The 27,720-nt window shown below is 40.4% G+C and overlaps 1 protein-coding gene across 3 annotated transcripts in view; it reads right to left on the bottom strand.

The window, feature by feature from the left end:
• Positions 1–15,344: 15,344 nt before the first annotated feature.
• Positions 15,345–27,720, bottom strand: part of LOC110530010 (uncharacterized) — a 76,475-nt gene continuing 64,099 nt past the window's right edge. The window contains exons 49-53 of one of the 3 annotated variants that reach the window (XM_036985556.2): positions 27,463–27,640; positions 27,164–27,278; positions 26,382–26,554; positions 25,716–25,826; positions 15,345–15,769 (exon numbers count right to left, since the gene is read on the bottom strand). In XM_036985556.2, coding sequence (XP_036841451.2) covers positions 25,745–25,826; positions 26,382–26,554; positions 27,164–27,278; positions 27,463–27,640 — 548 coding nt within the window. In that variant the 3' untranslated portion in view covers positions 15,345–15,769; positions 25,716–25,744. Of the gene's footprint in view, positions 15,770–23,897; positions 25,827–26,381; positions 26,555–27,163; positions 27,279–27,462; positions 27,641–27,720 lie in introns of those variants that run through there. The other 2 variants (XM_090181856.1, XM_036985555.2) reach the window with 2 other exon arrangements.

Genomic DNA, 27,720 nt, shown 5'->3' with positions numbered 1-27,720 from the left:
ACTTTCCAAAAATATATTGTAGTGAGATCTTTTCTTTCTTTCGGGATATGAATTGTTTCATGTCCACTTCACAGTCAGACCAATTTATTAGTAAACTACACAGTAATGTAAAAGTTGTCTTTTTTTAGTTATCCAATACGTAATATAGTAAGTACACTTATCATAATTTGGTTGTAATCCAGAGAGGTTAAATTTTTTTTTTAGATCCGCTATGAGGCTGTGGAGGGATCCAAATTGTGGATTTAAAAGAATTAATTATCAGCGTACAATGTCACCTTTGTTTGTCCTGGATTTCTAGGCCCTGGATTTCTAGGCCCTTGATATTATTGTTGGATCTGATTTTAATAGCTAACATTTCAATGGCCATAATAAATAGATATGATGATAGTGGACAACCTTGTTTCACTCCTCTTGACAGTTTAATACTTTCTGAGAGGTAGCCATTATTTACTATTTTACAGCTAGGGTTAACAATACATAACTTTAACCCCATCGTATAAGAGATTCTCCAAAATTGAAATATTCCAGGCATTTATATATAAATTCCAGTCATACTTTATCAAAAACCTTTTCAAAGTCAGCCATGAATACCAGGCCTGGTTTCCCCATATTGGATGGCGACGCCTAGTTTGGGGACAGTTGATATTAGAGGTCGACCGATTAATCGGAATGGCCGATTAATTAGGGCCGATTTCAAGTTTTCATAACAATCGGTAATCGGCATTTTTGGACACCGATTGTGAGCGATTACATTGCACTCCACGAGGAGACTGCGTTTCAATCAGTGACGTCACTCGCCCTGAGACCTTGAAGTAGTTGTTCCTCTTGCTCTGCAAGGGCCGCGGCTTTTGTGGAGCGATGGGTAACGATGCTTCGAGGGTGGCTGTTGTCGATGTGTCCCTGGCTCGAGCCCGGGTAGGGGCCCGGGTAGAGGGACGGAAGCTTTACTGTTACACTGGCAATGTAACATGTTAAAGTGTTCTTTGTTTCTATAAGAACATCCAATAGTCAAAGGTATATGAAATACAAATGGTATAGAGAGAAATAGTCCTATAATAACTACAACCTAAAACATCTTACCTGGGAACATATTGCACTTATTGCACTTTTACTTTCTTCTCCAACACTTTGTTTTTGCCTTATTTAAACCAAATTTAACAGGTTTCATTATTTATTCGAGCTAAATTGATTTTATTGATGTATTATATTAAGTTAAAATTAAAGTGTTCATTCAGTATTGTTGAAATTGTCATTACTACAAATAAATAAATACAAATATTAATCAGCTTTTTTGGTCCTCCAATAATCGGTATCGGTGTTGAAAAATCATAATCGGTCGACCTCTAAGCAGGGTAGCCTAGTGGTTAGAGTGTTGGACTAGCAGCCGAAAGGTTGACAAGGTACAAATCTGTCGTTCTGCCCCTGAACAAGGCAGTTAACCCACTGTTCCTAGGCCGTCCTTGAAAATAAGAATTTGTTCTTAACTGACTTGCCTAGTTAAATAAAAATATAAAGGCTCAAGTTTATTTGGGATTGAGGCATAGAGCATAATTTTTTTTATTTCACCTTTATTTAACCAGGTAGGCAAGTTGAGAACAAGTTCTCATTTACAATTGCGACCTGGCCAAGATAAAGCAAAGCAGTTCGACACATACAACAACACATGGAGTAAAACAAACATACAGTCAATAATACAGTAGAAAAATAAGTCTATATACACAATGTGAGCAAGTGAGGTGAGATAAGGGAAGTAAAGGCAAAAAAAGGTCATGGTGGCGAAGTAAATACAATATAGCAAGTAAAACATTGGAATGGTTGATTTGCAGTGGAAGAATGTGCAAAGTAGAGAGAAATTATGGGGTGCAAAATAATATCGTTGTCACGCCCTGATCTTTGTTTTCTTTATTATTTTGGTTAGGTCAGGGTGTGACGAGGGTGGTATGTGTGTTTTGTCTTGTCTAGGGTTTTTTGTACATCTATGGGGTTTTGGTATGTCTAGGTATATGTAGGTCTATGGTGGCCTGAATTGGTTCCCAATCAGAGACAGCTGTTTATCGTTGTCTCTGATTGGGGTTTCTATTTAGGTTGCCATTTTCCATTTTGGTTTTGTGGGTTACTGTCTATGTGTAGTTGCATGTCAGCACTAGTTGTTTATAGCGTCACAGTCATTTTGTTTGTTAAAGTGTTCTTTGTTTTAATAAAAGGAGAATGTATTCCAATCACGCTGCGCCTTGGTCTCCTCGTTACGACGAACGTGACAATCGTGGGACCCATCTCGACATTTGACCCCTCTTGAGAAAGCTGTCTAAAAGTAACTGACAAACATTGTTAAGTGAATTGTGCCTTTAATATTATGCTTCACAGAAATACAAGATCTCTATGGCCTTATAGGAATCTATGTTGCCCTTTTCAGCTTGCCTACTGATAAACTTTTTTAATAGGAAGAAAACTGCTCACAGAAAACCTTTCCTCTGTAAGTAGAAAACAGGGTCAGCTGTTTAGACTCCCTTGGCACCCGAGGTGAGTGAGGTCAAGGGCTGCACTCTGCCCAACTCTGCACCCTCCGACATGTAAACATGGAACAATGCAAGTTATCAGACTGCAGCTCTGCCTCGCACCTCGTCTCTACTGAGCGATCATGAGGAAACACTGGATCGACAGCAAGTTTCCGTCCTCCGTTGATTTTCTGAATACATTTAATGAATTACACCCAATTTGAGTTGATACCAGAGTGAGTCATCTTCAGAAAATCATCAAAGCCTTATAAATATCAAATTTCTACATGTCTCTCTTTGTTTGCCTCATTATCTTTCTTTTCTTTTTCTCTCTATTCCCTATATAGGGCACCCTATTCTCTATATAGGGCACTACTTTTGACCAGAGCCCTATGGGCACTATAAAGGATGCAATTTGAGACACATCCTCCTTGTTGTTTAGATATGGGTTGGAGCCTTGGGAACCTTCCTTGTTTTCTTCTCCTCCCCTCTCCAGACAGAAAGGGGAATTCCTAGCTCTGAAGTAGAACAAACATCCTCATTAAAAATAATTGGTCTCCATTCAATTAAGACTTCAGCGGTCTGCCTTTGATCTAAATGAGCTAGCAGGTGTTTCTCATGTCTTTTCATCCAAATCTACTGTTCAGAAGTTAAGAAAGTATTGGATAATAGGCTTTAATTCTTCTATTTCCTGGAGCAAGGGAGAAAAGCAAGTTGGCTGTAAATGAAGAGTTATACAAGTGGAAGAGACTGCACAGAAGTCTTGGACGTTTTGTGTAAGTCAGAAAAGACAGATGTTACCACAGAGAAAACAGAATTTCGTCCTTTATATGCTATGAAGCATTTTCTCCTTCGTGTGTTGTAGTATTCACCCAAAGACACACACACAGACTCATGAAGCACCCACACAAACACTGATATATTTCATCCAAAACACACACCTAAAAAACACACACTTTTATTTTATTTACCGTCATTTAACTAGGCAAGTCTGAACAAATTCTTATTTACAATGATGGCCTACCCTGGCCAAACCCGGATGACACTGGGCCAACTGTGCGTCGCCCTATGGGACTCCCAATCGCGGCCGGATGTGATACAGGCAAAGACACAAATATATTCTAATATACGTACACTTCAACAGAGACACGCATGTTCACAAACGGCGGTCCCACATTGTTGAGGATTACATCAGTCAGGCTTATGTTATCGAAGGTGTGTGTACATTCCAACACACATATGCATGTACACACATACACACACAACAAGCTCTGCAGTATGATCATGTAATTCTGCTGTTTCCTGTTACATTGCGACGCTGCTCTGCTCAATCCCAGTAGCCCAGGGACAGAACAGACACTAAGCCAAGCTCTGGCGTAAACTCTGCTACACTGCTGCTTTAATGATTCACACACTCTCTCCATCTTACTCCTTCTCTCTCTCGCTCTTTCGCTCCTCTATTCACTAAAATTGTTCTTTCTACATTTCTTGCCTCTCTCCCCCTCTCCTCTTTTCTCTCTCCATCTCTCCACCTCTCTCTCTTTCTCTTGCTGTGTCTCTTATCTCTCTAGTCTCACACTCTCTTGCGACTTTCTGGCTACTTTCTCTTTCAGCCCAATTTGATATTAATTAATGCATATTTATTTCTCTGGGGCTTAATTTTAAGCCCGTGCAGTATTAAATACATAATATACAGTGCATTCGGAAAGTGTTCAGACCCTTTGACTTTTTCCACATTTTCTTACGTGACAGCCTTTTTCTAAAATTGATAAAAAAATGTTTTTGCCTTCGTCAATCTACACACAACACCACATAATGACAAAGCAAAAACAGGTTTACATTTTTTTTTTAAATGCAAATGTATTTTAAAAAAAATACAGAAATATAACATTTACATAAGTATTCAGACGCTTTACTGTTGAAGCACCTTTGGCAGCGATTACATCCTTCAGTCTTCTTGGGTATGACACACACCTGTATTTGGGGAGTTTCTTTCATTCTTCTCTGCAGATCCTCTCAATCTCTGTCAGGTTGGATGGGGAACGTTGCTGCACAGGTATTTTCAGGTCTCTACAGAGATCAATTTCAAGTCCGGTCTCTGGCTGGGCCACTCATGGACATTCAGAGACTTGTCCCGAAGCCACTCCTGCATTGTCTTGGCTGTGTGCTTAGGGTTGTGGTTCTTTTGGAAATTGAACCTTCGTCCCAGTCTGAGGTCCTGGGTGTTCTGGAGCAGGTTTTCATCAAGGATCTCTCTGTACTTTTTTCCCTCAATCCTGACCAATCTCCCAGTCCTTGCCACTGAAAATCATCCCCACAGCATGATGCCGCCCCCATGCTTCATCGTAGGGATGGTGCCAGGTTTCCTCCAGAAGTGACGCTTGGCATTTAGGCCAAAGAGTTCAATCTTGGTTTCATCAGACTAGAGAATATTGTTTCTCATGAGTCTGAGAGTCTTTAGGTGCCTTTAGGTGCCTTTTAACTACAAGCGGGTTGTCATGTGCCTTTTAATGAGGAGTGTCTTCCGTCTGGCCACTCTACCATAACGGCCTGTGCTGCAGAGATGGTTGTCCTTCTGGATGATTCTCCCATCTCCACAGAGGAACTCTAGAGCTCTGTCAGAATGACCATCGGGTTCTTGGTAATCACCCTGATCAAGGCCCTTCTCCCCTGATTTCTCAGTTTGGCTGGGTGGCTAGCTCTAGGAAGAGTTGGTGGTTCCAAACTTCTTCCACTGAATGATGGAGTCAATGCTGCAGATTTGTTTGGTACACTTCCCCAGATCTGTGCCTCGACACAATCCTGTCTCAGAGCTCTACGGACAATTCCTTTGACCTCATGGCTTGGTTGTTGCTCTGACATGCACTGTCAACTGTGAGACCATACATAGACAAGTGTGTGCATTTCCAAATCATGCCCATTCAATTGAATTTACCACAGGTGGACTCTTGTCAAGTTGTAGAAAGATCTCAAGCATGATCAATGGACACAGGATGCACCTGAGCTCAATTTCGAATCTCATAGCAAAGGGTCTGAATGCTTATGTAAATAAGGTATTTCTGCATTTATTTGTAATAAATTTGCAGACATTTCTAAAACCCTGTTTTTCATTATGGGGTATTGTGTTTAGACTGATTAGGATTTGTTTTATGTAATCAATTTTAGAATAAGGCTGTAACTAAACAAAATGTGGGAAAAAATCAAGGGGTGTGAATTCTTGCATTCTTGAGATATACACATGTTTTACGTGCATAATGCATGCATACTGGAGTAAAGTACATAGCTCCCTACATACAGTACATACATGTATGCACGCTCACTCATGCATACACAGTGGCGTTTGCACACACACGCAATACACTCACAGGAGGTTGGTGGCACCTTAATTGGGGAGGACAGGCTCGTGGTAATGGCTGGAGCGGAATAGGCGGAACGATATAAAATACAGTACATTCCATTATTATGAGCCGTCCTCCCCTCAGCAGCCTCCACATACATGTATCAAGTATAGTCAGAAACACAGACTACCCAGCACAGGCAGCAAAGGAAGTTGTCAGAGCAGCTTACCCAGCCCATCTGTAAATAGCCCATCAAACCAACTACCTACCTCATCCCTATATTTGTTTTTGTTTTTCTGCTCTTTTGCACACCAGTATTTTTTGCACATCCTCATCTGCACATATATCACTCAAGTGTAAATTGCTACATTGTAATTACTTCGCCACTATTTATTGCCTTACCTCCTTACTTCATTTGCACACACTGTATACAGATTGTTCTAGTGTGTTATTGACTGTTGATTTTTGTCGCACTGCTTTGCTTTATCTTGGCCAGGTCGCCGTTGTAAATGAGAACTTGTTCTCAACTGGCCTACCTGGTTTAATAAAGGTGAAATTAAAATAATACAAAAATATAATCCAGTTAAGGTCATATAGTGCACGGGCAACTGAATATCCATATAGAACGATGGGTGTTTATATTTACTACTGTAGTGCATAGATCATTGAAGTAAATCTGGGGTACTGCAGACATTTGATGGATTTCAGGTAGATTCATTGAAGCACCAGGCAAAGAGCCCCCCCTGTTGATGATGAAGTGCTATAGCGCATGACACACCAGCTATCAAAAAATAAAACAAGGAATAAACCCTCCTTGATTTTAAATCAATGATAAACAGGCAATCTGCAGTTCGAACACTAAAAAAAAGTGGCCGCCCCACCTGTAGTGACTTCGTATCCAAATCAAATGTTCTATAGCCACGGCCGACCGGGGACAGGCGTAACCACGTGTATTCTAAAGAAAATAGTTCCTTATGTATTTCTATTCACCTTAGGCTAGGTCTACTCACTGTTTAGTGATGAGTGCGTCGGGTCCAACAGGTGGTTGACAGCGGGGGTATAGCTCATACAAACTAAAATCATATAAAGTTCTCATACATGATGCCTTATATTAAACATGAATCATTAAAGCCTGAAATGAAAAGCATGATTCGAAATCAAACAAAACTGTGTCTCTTCCCCCGGACTAACAATCCCGCCCACGAAGTAGGCTACCCCATCACTCTTCTTATAGAATGGGTAGGCTACCCCATCACTCTTCTTATAGAATGGGTAGGCTACCCCATCACTCTTCTTATAGAAAGGGTAGGCTACTTCACAGGGATATCAAAGCCTATTTGGCATTTCGGGTAAGTAGATATTTCCTACATATAACAAGATTTTCTTCAAACATAAAGGTAAATATTTTCCTATGGATATTATTTTTCGCTCAAAATTATAAACATCAGCTTTTTCATTAATGGCTCCAACACCATCACTGTTTCGGTAAACAGCTGAGGGGTGGAGCTGGAGTAATGTAACCACTCTGAAATTTATAGACAGAGATATGGATACAAGGCTTGACCATCCATGATATTACAATTATAGTTTGAACCATGATTTGAGGCTATACAGTGTTTGTTTACAATTACATTGTATACAAACTATGGAGTAACAGTTGAACTTAGCTCGTGAGGCGTTTATAAGTTATATTCTTCAAGAATCAATCGGTAGCCTATACATCATTAATATATACGTTTTAAAAAGTATATATAAATTTGCAGATTGGCCCTTTTAAAGTGCAGTCCAATCTGGATGATAACATTCTGTTCTGTTCTGAGAGAGAGAGAGAGATTCTGGATACAAACAATTAATAAATAACTCACATTTTATTACAACTTGACATTCGTAGCCTCACAACCACGTCAATAAGTTGATAAGTTACCATTCATAAAAATAATAAGTTACATTAATAATTGCAGACAAAACTTTGGTAAGCTGATTTGGAATGAAGGCTCTCGATTCGAAAACCATCTGCATTTTGGAGTAAAAAGTAGACAAGTTTGTCAGCATGCAGTCCATGACTTCCAAAAGAACATTCTGCATCCGGCTTTGCGAATGCGCTTGTCCTTCTGTGGCGTAGTCTCGCGCCTACTCTCCTGTATCCCGCCACTCTCTGGTCCAGGAGGGAGAAAGTTGGATTTGAACTGGTCGCTGTGTGACTTTAAAAGCTTGTATAGCAGCCAGGCGAGGTGGTATTTGTCGTCGGTGGTTACCTGTGAAAGGAAAAAGATATGTTCTTATAGCTTATTGTCATATCCTGTAAAGTAAGTTAAGTTTGCAAAAATGGACAGAGGACAGTGTTAGCAATATTTGATGTGTAGAATATAGGATAAATATAAGATGTTAAATGCATTCCTTGTTAGCAATATTTGATGTGTAGAATACAGGCTAAATATAAGATCTTAAATGCATTCCTTGTTAATTAAATTAGTATATAGTCTAGCATAGGTAGGCTAGCCTACTAAAAGAAAACATCTAAAGAGAAGCAGCTTATCATTTTGTGTGCTTACTACCAATAAGCAATTTCAGCACCATGGACAGATCCACTCATTTAATTCAATGCAAACATGTTCCACAAAGTAAACTTTATATCGCCTAACGTTCACAAACCCTAAAAAAAGGGGGAACAGAACACCATACTCCTTACCCTTTTCTCCTGTAATGTTTCGAGCCATGTTAGTTTATCTTGGTGGTTGAGATTGCGATCCGACAAACCTCCGACAGAGTCAATCTTCTCTGCCTGACACAGCGTGACACATACAAAGGCAAATGCACACAAGACTCCGGTGAGGGCCATCTGGTATTTCTCTTCAGCTAGTAGGTGAGATGTCCCAAGATTGAATAAGGAAGGATACTGTGACTAAATTCCAGCTACCTAGGTACCCGGTCTTTTTAAACCAATGTATTGCGTAAGATGAGGGTGAGGTAATGAAGATAGTTCTCAAATTGTATTTGTCCTTAGTGATGCACTAAAGCACGTGACAGATAATTTACAACAGTCATTAAAGGGTCAAAATATAACGGGTGAAGCTAAACGCAACTCGTGTTGTTATATTATTTGCAATACTGACTATTCTACAAGAAGTTAACATGTTGGACCATAATTAAAAACGTTACAGCTAATTAAAGGCCTATAGCCTATTAACGTGTGTGTGTGTGTGGGGGTGAGAACCAGGGTTAGGGGTTTAGGGAAAATAGGATCTTGAATGGAACTGAATTGTGAGTCCCCACAAGGTTAGTTATACAAGACTGTGTGTGTGTGTGTGGGTGTGTATGTGTATGGGTGTGTGTGGCCTAAACATATAATATACTAGCCTAAACAAAAGTACATCACAATTCACAGAATACTAAAAGTCGCAGAGGGACGTACAATATTTGGTGGGAGAATGACTGAGAAAGACAGTTCTGGTAACTTTTTTAAAAGAACATTCTACTCCAAAATGAATGAAAATAAAATCATGCTGAAATTTAAAATATAATTCACCCCTCCAGAAATGAGCCCAATAACATATTGGTCCATATTATAAGGCAGGTGTGCTATTTAGCAATAAGCATTATCACCTGATGGAGCAACTGATGGAGCATAATGGTGATAAATGCATAGGCTGAGGGTTGCCCATATGCATTTACCCCATTGAGCAAATCATTGTAGCCTACCTGTTACCCCTAACCCATGCTACATTTAGCCCTGGTCTTCCCTATGAATTCAACGCCATTGGCAAGCACTGACGCACATAAACCATGCTAAAAACTCCAGTTCTACAATGGTGCATTTGACCAATTTATTTGACAAATTAAGTGTAGCCTAGTAACACTAGAAAGCTCAAAGATCCTCCTCTTTTAACAATGACAATTGTTCTGTTCTGCTGTCACGGCCGGCTGTGACACAGCCTGGGATCGAACCCGGTTCTGTAGTGACGCCTCAACACTGCGATGCGGTGCCTTAGACCGCTGCACAACTCGGGATGCCCCCGCAACTCCATTATCAACAATTGAATAGGTAACTATTCTACTATGGAGATAACAATTTTTCATTTGATATAAATTCAAATAACCAAAAGGTACCATGTCTTAGCATCTGCCTGGCTCTAATTTGGATCATAGGTGCCAGGACTTGGACCCCGCAGGACCCTGCCATGTCCGTTCACATGAAATAAAGCATTGATGACACCAACACAGCACAACAGTGATCTCATTAACCAGCTTTCCACTCCATAAAGTTGAGGCAACGGATGTCCACTCGACTGGAGCACATTAGGGAATCCAGAGGTCATGGAAGTCAATAACCATCGCGGCATGTTCCCTTTGCCTAGCCCATTAATGAGATTTACGCTGTGTTTGACATTCGTCGTTGTCCCACCTCTCCCACCTCTCTAATTACAGTTGTAACCTACACAGCTGGAGACATTCCATGGACGATCTCTGAGATCTATTATGGGTATCCGGTGGCAAGAAAAGGTCTCCAACTGGGAGGTAATGCAGCAAGCTAATAGCACTAGCATTGAGGCTAACATCAGCTTCGATGGACCGGCCACACCATCAAGATTCCCCAACACTGTCTCCCAAGATGGATCTTCTTCGGCGAGCTGCAGCAGAGGCACTGGAAGACAGGCTGACCCAAAAAGCGCTTCAAAGACAACCTTAAACACAGCCTCAAGTTCTGCTATATCCAGCCCAGCCAACTCACAGACATCGTCTCTACCCGATCCACCTGGCACTCCAAAACCCTCACAGGAGTAGACAACCTTAAGAGGGTCAGAAAAACTGTCTTACTGCAGCCAGAGCAAAGCTTCCTTCGCCCAAAACCGGACCAACAAGACCAGCGAAAGCACATGTCTGTCCCTCATGCCTCAGTCTATGCTTCAAAACTTGGACGCCTGAGCCACTCAAGAACCCACAATTAATCAAAGTGACATGCACGAGTCGTCATCGAAACTGACGGACTACCAGAGAGAAGACTGACGGACAACACTAAGAAGTAAAGGAGCCTCAAAGAAACCTTTGGGTTCATAATGGGGGAACCTTTTCAATTCAAAGGTTCTTCGAGGAACCACTCTGAAAAGGTTACTTGAGAAACCCCTTTGTAAAGGTTCAAACAGAAACTGTTTTGTGATGGGAGGTTCAATTATTAACCTTTAATTCATATATTGTAGGTACAGCAGCCAGATTGGAGGTCAGAAGATTGGAGGTGTGGCTTATAGGAGGGTGTGGCATTCAGATATATATTATGGCCACCTGTGAGAGTAAACGTCATGCCTGTTAATCTGTTCTGCTGTATTAACATTATAGGTTGAACTTGTACATAGCTAGTTCTGAAGCATTGTTAAAGGCTTATATAAATGCATGTGATATACCAAAAGGTCAAATAGTCACCATAAGAATCTACCTTAAATCACCTCACCTTTATGAAAACACAGCAGAACAACAGGCATGCCATTAAGGGTTCAATTCAATCCGTAGCACTGAAAATGCTGCATGTGTTGGCTCAATCAGAAATTACCTTTAAATTCCAATCACGCTATAGCGCTGAACTTTAGCGATACGTATTGAATCAAGCCCTTACTCTCACGGTTGGCCAAAAGTAACTATCTGAAATCCTCGTCTCCAATAAACCACGCCTCCAATCTTCTGATAGGCTGCTGCCACTTCAATATTATTGCTGTTATCCATATTATTATTATTGTTATTTATAGTAAATATCATGTGTGTTAATCAACCAAGAAAACACACCCACTGTGTGGCCTACCAATTTGATCAGGGAGTTTTTGCTCAATTACTTTTTCTGCTCATTTATCGCAAGCAAACCCTTTAGATACTGTGTACCTTTAATTTTAATTTGATTGGCAGAAGACTACAATGTAGACAATGGAGAATGCTTTCAGAATATGGAAAGGTAGCAATGCAAACATATACATATTTGTCTCCGTTTCAGAACCCATGGTACATTTAAAAACACAGATGACACATTATTTATGTTTAGGGAATCATCATGAATCCTACTTCATGGAAAAATAGGGTGGTTTGATTCATTCTGAAGGTTGTCACGTTCAGTGAATCAATGGAAATGTTGAAAGTAGTATACAATATTATTATAATATGGAGAATAGTATACAACAGTATAATATAATAAATATTGCCTAAAACCTTCTTAGGGCTAGGCGGGACACCTTGACAACTTCCGGTGAAATTGGAGGGCGCACAATTCAAATAAATAATCATAAAAATGATGGATATTAAACTTTTAGGTATATGCAAGTGTCTTATATCGGTTAAAAGCTTAAAGTCTTGTTCATGTAACTGCATTGTCCGATTTACAATAGGCTTTACAGCGAAAGCATGCCATGCGATTGTTTGAGGAACCCGCGCCCCACATCAAAATATTTTGCAACCAGCACAGGCTTCATAAAATCCCAAATCCCAAATAAAATCCCAAATAGCGATTAAATATTCCCTTACTTTCTGATTTGCAATCCATAAGTTCCCAGCTACAACATGCATGGTCGTTTTGTTAGATAAAATCCTACTTTATATCCCAAAAGGTCAGTTTAGGTGGTGTCATCGATTTGAGTAATCCACTCGTTCAACATGTAGGGAAAGGAATCAAAAAGCGCTAAACTTTGTTAAAACAAGTCAAAATACGTTTCTATTAAATCCTCAGGTACCCTAAAATGTAATTAAACTATCATTTTTGATACCGAAAGAAGTATGTTCAATAGGAAAGCAAAATTAGCAGGTGCACGTCCTCTTCGTCGTGTGCGCACAGATAATAATTACAACTCTGACTCCCTGCACTGATCATGGAACTGTTTGAGGACAAGTGCCAAGTTAAAATTCTCCATAGTCTACAATTGTTGCCTTCTGCCAGTCAAATTAAAATTAGAAGGTACAAGTCCTGATTTATTTCTACTACAATTTCTATTCTGCCTTCATTAAATAGTATCCACTATTACTTGACCGTGGGCAACAACCACAACAAATTGACAGCATTTACAGAGGAAACACATACAGCTAGGCTAAATCGAACGATGTAATGGAAGGATACGAATTTAGGGTAGGGCCTACCAACTGAAGGGAACGTACAGTAAATTGGCAGTTAAATAGAGTATACGTAGTCATTACTTACGGTTGCTACTGATAGTGGCTAAGAATATTTAACATGCTGTATAGCCTACAGATGGAAAGAAACAGGAAAAGTCAGGGCATATGATTCAAACGTTCTAGACAGCACAAAGGTTCAACTTGGCGCAACTCTTTGCATTGTCATCCCATTGGTTTGGGTCTCCAAATTTAAATGTTAGTTATAAGGCCATAAAATTCAAATTCTGCATAATGACACAGCATTTCATATTTCACTGTGGGAAAGGGGCATAAATACCTGTCATTTTGATATGCTCCCCAGTTTCCTGCCACATGACTGGTTTCACATTCATCTCCAACGATCATAAGACAAAATACTGTAGATCTAAAACAAATTTGGCCTATATTTACATTCCCCTTATCCAAACGGATTACTCGTTTACATAGCTCGTATCAATAGCTATGGTCAATTTATAAATTACAGTGCATGGTTAATGCTGTTATTTCTATCAGGAAAAAATGAAGAAAATGTTTTTCCACTTGGAACCGGTAGGTTCGCTGAACCTTATTCATGGTTTCCTCACGCGTAAAGGTGGTGGAATTTTGAGGGAATTACAGTAAATCAAGTTCAGAATAATACGTATCTGTAGACACACCTCTGCCACACCTTAAATGTGTATTTTCTCCACCCAAAATGTGTACCTGGCTGGCACTGGGATTTCCCCATGCTTAAATTCAAGGTCAGAATACGCATAGAGAGAAAAGTGCATAAAAAGTTAGCTAAATTCCATTTACCTGCGAGTAACTCCGGTCTGAATTGTCCCCACAGCCCATAACTGACCATAACTGACCAGTCACTTAGATTATGTTTCATGAAAACGCATTCAGAATTCCTATACCTAGAAAGTCATGCTTGGCAAACCCAAGACAAAATAATGTGGCTCCTTTTATTGAAGTTCACCTTGAAAGGCAAGGAGGCAGGCCGGTAAGGGGATAGCACACGACTTTATATGATTAGATACTGTTGGAGCCCAGTGTAGCGACCCTGCCATTAGTAAGTACTACCTCTTCGACTGAGTGGATTAATCCTATTAGTGCAGAAGGTAGTAGTGCACTTCCCTAACAAGTTCATGGCACCGTGCATGGTGTCGACAAGGTCCAATGAAGACTACTATAAGGCGCAAATTACAAAATGTCTTTATACTGAAAGTATTTTAAGATTAGAAGAGGTAGTGCCGTAACCTCGCGAGCCACCTGATCGTGCGAGTTTACAGTACATTAATGGTTTGCTACTAGTGCCGTGCACACTCTTAGAAAAAAGGTTTCTAAGGTTTTTGCAGAGGGATAGGGTTCTACCAAGAACCGTTTTCTTCTGAAGAACTCATTTTGGAAGAGAAGGTTTTTTTGTTAAGCATAAATCATAGCCCACAGACACTGAGACGCGACAGTTCGGCCTCCTATTGCGACATAGCAATGTGGCTCTGAGACCACCATACATGGGGGACGGACAGCCCGCACGACCCTACATTTCCCAACCAACAAATCTCCAGTACGCGTCCTCTATTTGAATGTGTTAACAGTTAGAGAAATTGCTTGAGCTGCCCTAAGAATTCGAAAAGCATGAAAGCCAACGGTCCAATATTCTAGGACTCTGCTGTGCATACATGTGCACATTTGGTACTCTGATAGACCCTTTTGGATATCACATTGCAAACCACCATAATGTGACAAATTAAGAAATATTTTTAAAGGCTTTACACCTGTATAATTAAAAGAAAGTAAACTGAAAAATAAATGTACTCTGCTGGAGTTGATTGTTAATTCAAAACAACACTGAACATTTGTAAAATAGCAACTCTTTGAGAGTTGTATATTTACTATATTTTGTGTCATTTTAACTCCAAAAATATCAACACCATGACCAGAGTAGTTTTAACATAAAATGGGGGTGGGACCATATAAACCCCACAAATTGTTACATTTGACTCCATAGGTGTTGCAACTTTACTGTGTACACACCATTATGACTACACCATCGAAAGGTGAGACTCTCACGAATATCTCATTTTGCTCTAGGATGCCCACAAGCCTCATGAGACTCATCTGAATGTAGCCGGTACCAGTTTAAAAAATGTATAAAAGTATATATGGAAGTACTTTAGTGGCAAAAAAGGGTTCAATATGGGTTAAAAAATATATAATAATTTCCTGAGATTTCTTATATATCTCAGATAGAAGACACACACTTTAAAACACTTCCTTTGGATTAATTTTTTGACTCTCTGTTTTGCCATGTATGAATATGTTATTCAATGCATTTCTATGGGCCAAATCTATTTCTAAAGCCAAATAAAAAAATATACAATACCAATGAAAAATGTGGACACACCTACTCATTCAAGGGTTTTTCTTTATTTTTATTGTTTTCTATATTGTAGAATAATAGTGAAGACATCAAAACTATGAAATGACACATATGGAATCGTGTAGTAACCAAAAAAGTGTTAAACAAATCAAAACATTTTATATTTCAGAGTCTTCAAAGTAGCCACCCTTTGCCTTGATGACAGCTTTGCACACTCTTGCCATTCTCTCAACCAGCTTCATGAGGAAATTTCTAACAGTCTTGAAGGAGTTCCCACATATGCTGAGCACTTGTTCGCTGCTTTTCCTTCACTCTGTTCCAACTCATCCCAAACCATCTCAATTGGGTTGAGCTTGGGTAATTGTGGAGGCTAGGTCATCTGATGCAGCACTCCATCACTCTCCTTGGTCAAATAGCCCTTACACAGCCTGGAGGTGTGTTGGGTCACTGTCCTGTTGAAAAACAAATGATAGTCCTACTAAGCACAAACCAGATGGCGTATTGCTGCAGAATGCTGTGGGCTTGCAGGCCTGGCGTGGCCTGTAAACTAGACGTTTCCTAACACCACTATGTTAGGGTATAACTAATTGTGTATATAAACCCTGGATTGCTGATGCTATTGATTGGCTAATGAGAGCCTTTGAAGCCACTGGTCAGCCATATTGGCACTCCCCAAAATAACCATAGGAATGAATGGAATTCTACAGTATTTCAATTCAATGTTTCAAGGCCAACATGAAATGTATTTAAGTATTGGGGACAGTGACATTAGAATTAAAAAAAAAAAAAATACTTTAATAAAAATGTTTTTATGTTACATATTATTTCGCTCACATAATATATTTAAACGTATGCAGGTGTCTGTAATAGAATAAACATGGCAAAAAAATGTAGACATTAATATTTTAATTTCTATAGCTTTCAAAAATAAATACAATGGGAGAGTACCAAGATGGAGGAGCGGTGGCTTCAAAACTACGCCCCCTGTCAGTCATCTAGTGAACATGTAAATCATTGGGTATAACTAGGCCCTCAAAGAAAGGTATATGTAATGTACTGTCATAAATAGCTAATATGAGGCTAATATGGCTGGTGGAACCGTTTATAGAGGGTTCTAGGAGGAACACTTAAAATGTAAAAGGCTTCTTGGTAGAACCCTTCCTAGAGGGTTCTAGGTAGAACTCTCTGCAAAGAGATCTACTCAGAGTCATATATAGAGAGTTCAGATAGGTTTTAAAATGGCTTTCATGTTAGCGCCTTTATTCTCCAAATTTTGGTGATGTAACAATACTAGAGCGCCTCTGACAATTTCCCACGAAATGACCCGCTCGCTGGCAAAACAGAGCTCAATTTTACCGACTATTTATTGATTAGCATTCGGGATAATGTGTATCCAAATCTGTACTGTGTTGAGGTGTCAACAAATTGCATATCTGCTTTCACTGGAGATCTTAATAGGTTCAGAAAACTATAAAAAATAAACAACACAATCCGGAAGTGTTATTACTTAGCAACGGCTAGTTAGGAGAAATTGGCACTCTCAGAACATTCACACAGAAACCGCATTGGCCCAGCTCTCTATTCATGGGTTGCACCTCCGTCACTTGGTCGTGTCATTGACATTTTTATTAACGTTCTACAGATGCCGCAGCATATTGATGTCCGACTGATGGTTAAACAGTCTTTCTGAACGGGGGCTAATGACTGTTTCATCAACATTACACTATAGTGGCTTGGAAATATAATGACATTGCTAAAGTAGACAAATAATTAGTAGAAAACAAATTTGCCATCATTATAATTTTGTCAAGTTAGCTTTAGCGAAATGGCAATGTTGCCAATATACTCAAAAGTGAATCAGCAATAGCTAGCAATGCTAAAGTTAGCTACCTCAAATTCCGGTGCCCTCCCCTCAATCTTAGCTAGCTAGCTAAAGTTCTACTGCATCTAAAGTCAATCTTAGCTAGCTAGCTGATTATTAGCCTTCTTTTGTCACCAGGTTTCCAAGCCAAAGTAAAGCACTTTAGACTAAATCTTAATCAATACCTATTGAGACCGAATTTAGTAGAACGCTCAGCTGGACATCAGTCCTAAAACGAATGTTAAAAACAATCTTATAATGAATATGGCTCTGTTTCTACCTAGCACTAAAAAGGGTACAAACCGAAAAAGCCTATTTAGGTGTACTTAGCACCTTTCTTTTCTAAGAGTGTATGGCTTCTTATGGTGCCTTCGGTCAAAGCAGTGTTAGGGTGCAAATGACAAAATGTCTTTCTAGGCTTTGGTAGTATAGTACCTTCATTGAGCTTCCTATGCTCTGCAACAGGGCCTCATTAGAATATGTAAAACAAAATGTTACATTTAACCATTGAAGTTGTATGTCACTTATGTCTGTAATTTCCTTACGTTAAAAGTACTACATGTAACAATTCAACCCCGAACCATCTCTTGCTGTAAAGTTGACAGGGGCCAGCAAATCACTTGTTGTCAAATTGACTGTGGACAGCAAATCTGTTGCTGTAACATTGACTGGTCGGTTGTTGACTTGACAACAAGATATTTAAATAAAGGTTCAAATTAATATTTCATTTGCTGACCACAGACTATTTGACAACAAGACCCCGGTCCTTCTTTTGTTGATCAATAAGAAGGCTACAACATTAGAATGCAATTTTGTGTGGGCCCAATTCACGAGTTTAAGGACCAGACAGTAAAATGGGTTTCCAATATTTATTGAGGAAATGGAATGGATGTGAGAATGAGGATTCAGGAGGGGAATGAGAATGGACCGGATGAAGCAGAGGGCTGCAGATGAATGGATTTGGGGGTGTGGACTCTGTCTCAGGCAGATATCATCATCAGGCCGTGGCAGTTAGGCTGCTGTGGTGATGGCAATCCCCCAAGGACATCCTTGGAAGAACGTAAGATATACAAGATGGAAGGTGGGATGCAAAACTTGATATGGCTAGTAACACACATTGTCATGCAACACGGCAGAACAAGAGGAGGAATGGTCAGGTTTGTACAACCTCGCCAGTTGTACAACTGAATGCATTCAACTAATATGTTGTCTGCCACATTTAACCCAACCGCTCTGAATCAGAGAGGTGCGGGGGCTGCCTTAATCGACATCCACGTCTTCAGCACCTGGGGAACAGTGGGTTAACTGCCTTGCTCAGGGGCAGAATGACAGATTTTTTACCTTATCAGCTCGGGGATTCGATCCAGCAACCTTTTGGTTACTGGCCCAACACCAACACTCGAACCACTAGGCTACCTGCCATAGGATGGCAGTGGTGATTAAGGCTATTAAGGATACGTGGGGAGGCTGATTATTATTTCTATATTTTTCTTTGCATTGTTGGGAAGGGCATGTAAGTAAGAGTTTCACTCTTAGTCTACCTGTTATTTACTAAGCGTGTGACACATTTAAAAAAAAAAAGATTAGCAATGAGTTATAGCTGATGCTTGTTGAGGAGCTGTGTTCAAGGCAACTAATAGTTAGTGTTGCGTTTAAGTCTGGTCCCCTCTCCTGAATTTTTGTTATCATTCCACCATTACTGTAGATGTATTAAGGACAATTTCTGAAATTACAATGCAAAAGTATTGCAAATAGCTTCTTTAAAGCAGTGTGTGTTAAATATGCTGGGGCTTTGTTATTCACTGTGATATAGGGATTTTCAAGCTATTGACCACAGCCATTGCAATGGTTGAGTGAGTTGAAGTGTTCTACCATAGGGGGCCAATACTGCTCTTCTGATGATAGTGTGACCTAATGACTTATTTTCTACAGAATAAAGGAGAAAAGAGACGATGGAATCATCACAGACAGTTCAACACACTAGAAGTTGATAGAATAAAAAGTGGCACATAATACAACATTATATTTTCTCGGCAGTTTGGTCTACAATAAGTGGTCATTTTAGTATGTTACGCACCATAAAACCGTGGAGTATAATTCAAGTGTGTAAAAACAAAACAATATAGGAGTTCATGTAGACAGACGTACAGTAGCATGTGTATTTTCCTAGTACCTGCTACAGTCTGCATTCAACAGTGCACAAATTCACAACATAATTTGTTATTTACAAATTGCTCCTATTTCCTGTCAAGACCTGAGGGGTATTCTACGAAGCAAGCTAGATCTACTCTGGGTTTTTAAAAGCTATCCAGCTTGACTGTCTACACCCGGTTACTCAGCCCTGGTTAGAGGCTGCTCCCCTATGTACAGTACACAGACATGAAATCACTGGTCACTTTAATAGTAGAACACTGGGAACTATAATGTGTACATACTGTTCTAGTCAATGCCACTCTGACATTGCTTGTCCTAATATTTATATATTTCATAATTCTATTATTTTACTTTGAGATTTGTGCGCATTGTTATGAATTGTTAGATACTACTGCACTGTTGGAGCTAGGAACACAAGCATTTCGCTTCAGCCGCAATATCATCTGCTAAATATGTGTATGTGACCAATACAACTAGATTTGATTTTATTCAGTTAGATTCACATACAATGGTGGATATTGCTTGTCCACCTGCCGCTAACTCTAGCAGGCTTGTAACTGCTCGTGCATGTCGCACATGGCTAGTGGAACGCCAAACTCTTCTTTGAGACAATGCTGAAACATCAATCTCATGGGCGAGTCAGTGCCACATATCTATTTGTGCCTAAATCAAAATGAAAAAAGTTATTTAGCGAATTCAGCAGGCTATGGTGTGAAATAGTGTTTTAAAAGCGCAGTCTTTATTTTAATTTATTTTGAATGCCGACTTTGTTGTGCTTTGGTGTGCTTATCAATGTACAACCACAAGCACCTTTTCCCCCACTCCTATCGATAAAATAATAAAGTCATACAAAAGTGTTACTTTAGTGCGCATGAAGTTTAAAATGCATTCTGTCATTACTAAATTTGTAATGTAATATATTTTCAATGACTATTTTTTACACAAAAAATAATGATTCATAAGGGGATGATGACACAATCTTTGCAAGATGGAGGGAATCCGATTTCCTTGGTCCTCAACTCATGGCTCAGTCATTTCATTCAGGGTGAGTGGAGTAAGCCGTGAGAGCTTTCCCTGGAGCAGGTTAGTTCTGAAGGATTCCTTTCCATAGAAATTGACCTGGCTAAAAGGTGAGCCACTCTCGTATGACCAGTTGACCCAAGTTGAACTCAGAGTTGACCAAAGTTACCTCGCTAACTCCTCAAACCTGCTTCGTAGGATACCCTTCTGTTCTCATAGTAAGCTATAAAGGTGGTTTCTGTCACGAATATCACCGAAGGTGGCTCCCCTTCCCGTTCGTCGTGCCGGTCTACTAGCTGCCACCGGTCCCTTTTTTCCCCTTTTCGTTTGGTTTTGTCTAATTGGTTTCACCTGTTCCTTGTTGGCGTTTTTGGGTTGGGGTTATTTAAGTTCGGTTAGCCTGCCTGTGTTGGTGCGGGCTTGTTACTGTTATGTAAAGAGGTGTTCCTGATTATTGTGGGTTTTTTCGCTGTCTGTTGAGATACCAGTTTGTACTTGGGTAGAGTGTATTGCGCCTGTGTTCGGCGTTACCCGTTGTACGTTTTTCTGTTGGACATTAAAGCGTGTTTTTCCGAATCCTTTTTCCGAATCCTCTGCTCTCTGCGCCCGACTCCACACCCATCACTCTTTGAGCATTACAGTTTCCCTGCAACCAAAGTGATGTGTAACCTTCTCAAGTGTAATAAAAAAATCTAAGCAAACATTTTTTAATTTTTTAACTTGCCTTTCGTAAACTAAAACTCACACTTGTCTCCCCCTTCCTACTTGTTCTGACTTTGCGGATAGCTACTTTGAGCACAAAGGCCTAAAAAGGTAGAGACAACAATACATCATGCGAAGCAGCCAAAAGTGTCAGTAAGAGTGTCCATGATTGAGTCTTTGAATGTAGATATGGAGATAAAACTGTCCACTTTGAGTGTTTGTTGCAGCTCGTTCCAGTCGCTAGCTGCAGCGAACTGAAAAGAGGAACAACCCAGGGATGTGTATGCTTTGGGGACCTTTAACAGAATGTGACTGGCAGAACAGGTGTTGTATGTGGAGAATGAGGGTTGCAGTAGATATCGCAGATAGGTGGGAGTGAGGCCAAACAGGGTTTTATAAATAAGCATCAACCAGTGGGTCTTGCATACAGAGATGGCCAGTTTACAGAGAAGTATAGAGTGCAGTGATATGTCATATAAGGAGCATTTGGGCCAAATCTGATGGCTGAATGGTAAAGAACATCTAGTTGCTCAAGAGCACCCTTACCTGCCGATCTATAAATCATCTGAATCAGCATTAGTTTGGCAACTGGGGAGAAAGAGGAGTGATTACGATAGAGGAAACCAAGTCTATATTTAACCTTAGCTTGCAGCTTGGATATGTGCTGAGAGAAGGACAGTGTACCGTCTAGCCATACTCCCAAGTACTTGTATGAGGTGACTATCTCAATCTCTAAACCCTCAAAAGTAGTAATCTTCTTACCGAACCACATGACCTTTGTTTTGGATGTGTTCAGAACAAGGTTAAGGGCAGAGAAAGCATTTTGGATACTAAGAAAGCTTTGCTGTAGAGCATTTACCAGAAAATCCGGGGAGGGGGCAGCTGAGTATAAGACTGTATCATCTGCATATACAGTGCCTTGTGAAAGTATTCGGCCCCCTTGAACTTTGCAACCTTTTGCCACATTTCAGGCTTCAAACATAAAGATATAAAACTGTATTTTTTTGTGAAGAATCAACAACAAGTGGGACACAATCATGACGTGGAACGACATTTATTGGATATTTCAAACTTTTTTAACAAATCAAAAACTGAAAAATTGGGCGTGCAAAATTATTCAGCCCCTTTACTTTCAGTGCAGCAAACTCTCTCCAGAAGTTCAGTGAGGATCTCTGAATGATCCAATGTTGACCTAAATGACTAATGATGATAAATACAATCCACCTGTGTGTAATCAAGTCTCCGTATAAATGCACCTGCACTGTGATAGTCTCAGAGGTCCGTTAAAAGCGCAGAGAGCATCATGAAGAACAAGGAACACACCAGGCAGGTCCGAGATACTGTTGTGAAGAAGTTTAAAGCCGGATTTGGATACAAAAAGATTTCCCAAGCTTTAAACATCCCAAGGAGCACTGTGCAAGCGATAATATTGAAATGGAAGGAGTATCAGACCACTGCAAATCTACCAAGACCTGGCCGTCCCTCTAAACTTTCAGCTCATACAAGGAGAAGACTGATCAGAGATGCAGCCAAGAGGCCCATGATCACTCTGGATGAACTGCAGAGATCTACAGCTGAGGTGGGAGACTCTGTCCATAGGACAACAATCAGTCGTATATTGCACAAATCTGGCCTTTATGGAAGAGTGGCAAGAAGAAAGCCATTTCTTAAAGATATCCATAAAAAGTGTCGGTTAAAGTTTGCCACAAGCCACCTGGGAGACACACCAAACATGTGGAAGAAGGTGCTCTGGTCAGATGAAACCAAAATTGAACTTTTTGGCAACAATGCAAAACGTTATGTTTGGCGTAAAAGCAACACAGCTGAACACACCATCCCCACTGTCAAACATGGTGGTGGCAGCATCATGGTTTGGGCCTGCCTTTCTTCAGCAGGGACAGGGAAGATGGTTAAAATTGATGGGAAGATGGATGGAGCCAAATACAGGACCATTCTGGAAGAAAACCTGATGGAGTCTGCAAAAGACCTGAGACTGGGACGGAGATTTGTCTTCCAACAAGACAATGATCCAAAACATAAAGCAAAATCTACAATGGAATGGTTAAAAAATAAACATATCCAGGTGTTAGAATGGCCAAGTCAAAGTCCAGACCTGAATCCAATCGAGAATCTGTGGAAAGAACTGAAAACTGCTGTTCACAAATGCTCTCCATCCAACCTCACTGAGCTCGAGCTGTTTTGCAAGGAGGAATGGGAAAAAATTTCAGTCTCTCGATGTGCAAAACTGATAGAGACATACCCCAAGCGACTTACAGCTGTAATCGCAGCAAAAGGTGGCGCTACAAAGTATTAACTTAAGGGGGCTGAATAATTTTGCACGCCCAATTTTTCAGTTTTTGATTTGTTAAAAAAGTTTGAAATATCCAATAAATGTCGTTCCACTTCATGATTGTGTCCCACTTGTTGTTGATTCTTCACAAAAAAATACAGTTTTATATCTTTATGTTTGAAGCCTGAAATGTGGCAAAAGGTCGCAAAGTTCAAGGGGGCCGAATACTTTCGCAAGGCACTGTAGGTGTCCCGGTAGTCATGCAGGTAGCGCAGGTTAGCCGTTAGCTCGTCCACTTTCCCCTTCAAGGATTGGGCATTGATTGGCAGAGTAGTCGGCAAGGGAAGTTTATTCCTCATTGCTTTCAATCACCACTGCATCCCACCGCATTTCCCTTGTTTGCATTGTCAAAGCTGAGTCTATGTGTGCTTGCGAATATACTTAAAAGTTCCACAACTTAATTGCTATGATTGAACACTGACGATCGAGTGCAGTTGATAAAACATCACAATCACATGAAAACAATAAAAAGACGCCAAACCCCAACACAAGCTGCGGGTTAGTTACCACTTTATTACTATACTAAATCAGCAATGTTATTATTATTAGAATATGTAATATGCATAAATATTCAAGGACTTTTTTGTTGCAGTGTACAAACTTAACATCAACAGGAATTACATTTATTCTAACCGGTGGTCTGAAAGAACTACCTGAAAGCCACACTTCAAATAAGCCACGGCTTCAATGTTCTGATGGGCTACCACCTCTACAGTATGTTATTAAAAAGGGGAAAAAATAGAACCCCTCCATCACAAAAAGGTTCCGGTTTGAAAAGGTACACGGGGGTTCCTTAAGGAACCTTTTTGAACTGGAAAGGTTCCAACAGTGTGGAAATGTGTATAGCGTCAAAATATGGCTAAAAGTATAATTTTGATATCAATGATGCATCCATAGCTCTGTCTATTAATTTGAGAGTGGTTACATTTATCCAGGCCCATTCCTCAGCTTTTTACCAAAACAGAACTGGGGCAACCGCTTTGTTATGGTTTCAATTAAGGATTCTAGCTTTAACGACATACTGTAACTATGTCAGTCTGAAGTACATATTTTATGTCAGTCTGAATGACAGTGTTATGAAGGCAAGTATATTTCCTGTGTCATTAACCACACCAACCAAGCTATTGTCTGAATACCCCCGTATGGAGGTCATGAGTAGTCTCTCTGGTCAGCCATGTATGTTGGACTTGGTACCAGACATGGGTTAAAATAGTATTAGACAGCTTCAAAACACTCAATTGAGCTTGTCTGGTAAAATCGAACTAATGGAATAGTCCCAAAAGTGCAATCCCTGCCACCTGGCAGTCCAGGCAGGCTCTACCACTCTCAGCTCAGCTAAAGTATTTTCAAAGAAAACCAATGCCATTTGAACCAAAGTTTGTTGGACACCATGTGGTGACCTGTGGTGGTAGTGTATTACCCTGCATACAGCCTCAGTCAGTGTAAAATGAACCGTTACTTTGATGGGACTTTAACAATGATGGGATAATAATCATATTGCAATGTCTTTATAATGGGGTGTTCTTTCGGACATACTCTAACCACACAGTTCCTTAGAAACATGGCTGATGGCTGAGGACAAGGTGATCACACACAAAAACAATTAAAACCGTTCCACATCCGTACCCTTCAAGACCCGGAGTGAGGGTAGCACTTTATTTTACAGTACAGAAAATAACAAGGTATTGTTATGGTGATTTCACATTAATAACATATGCATGGCTGTCACGCCCTGACCATAGAGAGCCCGTGTTTCTATATGGTGTATTAGGTCAGGGCATGACTAGGGGCTATTCTAGTTTACTATTTCTATGTTGCGTTCTAGTTTAATTTTTCTATGTTGGTGTCTTGTATGATTCCCAATTAGAGGCAGCTGGTAATCGTTGTCTCTAATTGGGGATCATATTTAAGTAGCTATTTTTCCCACCTGTGTTTGTGGGATATTGTTTTGTGTTTGTGCATGTGCACCACGTAGTCACATTTCGTTGTTTGTTTATTGATTTATTGTTTTTACTTTAAGTTTCACTTTGAAATAAATATGTGGAACTCAACATCCGCTGCGCCTTGGTCCCGTTCTTACGACAACCGTGACAATGACTTATTTGGGATTCAGCAAAACAACCATTCAATACCAGGTAGTTACAAAGTGTGGTGAATTCTTGAAGAAAATGCCAGAAAGTAGCTGTTGTTAGCAAATAAACTCATATTAAATAATAGTGGAAACAGTACCATAAAATAAAGTGCTACTGACCACTGATCTACACTACCTGTCAGTCAATTTCCTTAGCCCCTCCTCCCGATGGTAATTTACCCAACTCTTGTTCCGGCCCCTGGCAATGTTCAATAGGGTTTCCTGCAGACGCGGCAACGACTGATGACATTCTCTAGAAGACGTCCCTTCACAGTCTGGGGCACAGGCTTACTGCAGGTGAGGAGATCAAAGAAGAGGAGTTTAGTGTGGTGTATAGGTAAGGCCAGACGGAATCTGTAGAGGCAGAATTACCTAAACTACCCTAAAAGTATTAGAATGATACTAAACACTGTCACAAAACATAAATAACTAGTTGATAAAAAGACAATGCTGTACAGGCATTGAAAAGAAAACATCCCTGTATGTGGCCATAAATTTTGATAATTCAAATCAAGCTTTATTTATACAGCATATCTCAGACATGGAATGCAACACAATCTGCTTCACAGGAAAAAACGAATGAAAACAATGAAAATAGAAACAGAAATATTTACTACACAACCAACATAAGAGGATAAAAAAAACAAAAGAATAACAAAAACGGAACGACTAAAAAGCACTCTACTGAAAAGCAAAGCTAACAAAAACAAATTGGTGGCTAAACGCTAATCACCGTTCGCGGTGAATAAAGTAACGCTCGCTACATCTTCTACGCATTTTTTTTTTACTACACCGCTGATCGTATTGTATAGACACTGAATCAATCTCTGAGGTGATGATTCTAACCTGAACATGCGATTCGGGTCGAGCGAGGCCAGCCAGTAGCTGTAGGAGTCTGGGAAGTAGTTGCAGGTTCCCCGGCCGTGGCACTCGATGAAGGGGACCTGGCGGAAGTGTTCCAGGCACGAGCCTGGGGAGACTAGCGGCTGCCCCGACCCCTCAGCACCCGCACCCGTTTGCTGGGAGGAAGAGAGATGAGGAGCAATGGGGTATGGAAAGGAGGAGAGGAGTATAGAAAACAAGCAGAGATGAGGAGAAAGGGACAGAGGAAAGAGATGACACGGTGAAGGGCAGGATGGGGCAGAAGAAGTGAGGAGGAGAGAAGTATAGAGAAGGTAGTGTGAGCTACATTGAGTTTTGAATTGTCACAATGGAGTGCGCAACATTATGCTCCTACTATGATGCTTAATTTGCAGCATTATCATTCGTATCATTATTATTCAACCACAAATCCAAATGTGCAAAGCTGATACAGACATACCCAAGGCGACTCAAAGGTGCTTCTACAAAGTATTGACTGAGGGGTGTGAATATTTCTGCAAATGTATATTGATGTATTTCCTTTTCAATAAATGTGCAAACATTTCTAAAAAATATGATTTCCCTTTGTCATTATGGGTGAGTGTGTAGATGGGAGAGAGAAAAATAATGATTGAATCTGTTTTGAATTCAGGCTGTAGCACAACAAAAATGTTGGAACCTGTCAAGTGGTGTGGATACTTTCTGAAGGCACTGCAGGTACAGACATTAAACAGTATATCGATATAATATACGGAGCAGGTCGTTACCATGACAAAGGAGTATCCAGGCCAGAGGGATTCCCAGTCACGAGGACAGTCTGGGGTCTGGGTGGTCTGGCTGTGGATGGCGATGGCATTGGAGCTGCCCTCACACACTGAACACCTAAATCACACACCACCAACAAGTGTAGCGTAGTGTCACTTCTGTGCAACACGTTAAAATGTGTTCCAAAATAAAGAGGGCAAACTGTAGAGACCCTGTATTTTATTAGCCTGCAAGTATGTGTGTGTGTGTGTGTAAGCGTGCATGTGTGTGTGTGTCTGTCCCTCCTCCCAGGGCTGTGTACCTGCTGATGTAGCTCCCTATCTCATCTCCTCTGATTAGGTCCATGCTGCGCGGCATGGGCTTCTCCGTCGACAGCCAATAGGAGTAGTCGTTGCGGGCGGCGTAGCGACAGGTGTTGTCCGTGTCACAGAACAAGAAGGGCATGGTGGAGAAACGTGGTAGGCAGCTGCCCATGGAGCCTGGGGGGTGGGTGGGGGGGGGGGGGGGGGGGGGGGCAGTGGTGAGGTCATCAAAGAGAGACAATGTCAAATTAACAGGA

Source organism: Oncorhynchus mykiss, chromosome 8, assembly GCF_057628025.1.
Source record: "Oncorhynchus mykiss isolate SJ-2025 chromosome 8, ASM5762802v1, whole genome shotgun sequence".
NCBI classification, from domain to species: domain Eukaryota; kingdom Metazoa; phylum Chordata; class Actinopteri; order Salmoniformes; family Salmonidae; genus Oncorhynchus; species Oncorhynchus mykiss.
Note: the sequence above shows the minus strand (reverse complement) of the source record. Positions and strands in the feature narration are given on the sequence as shown.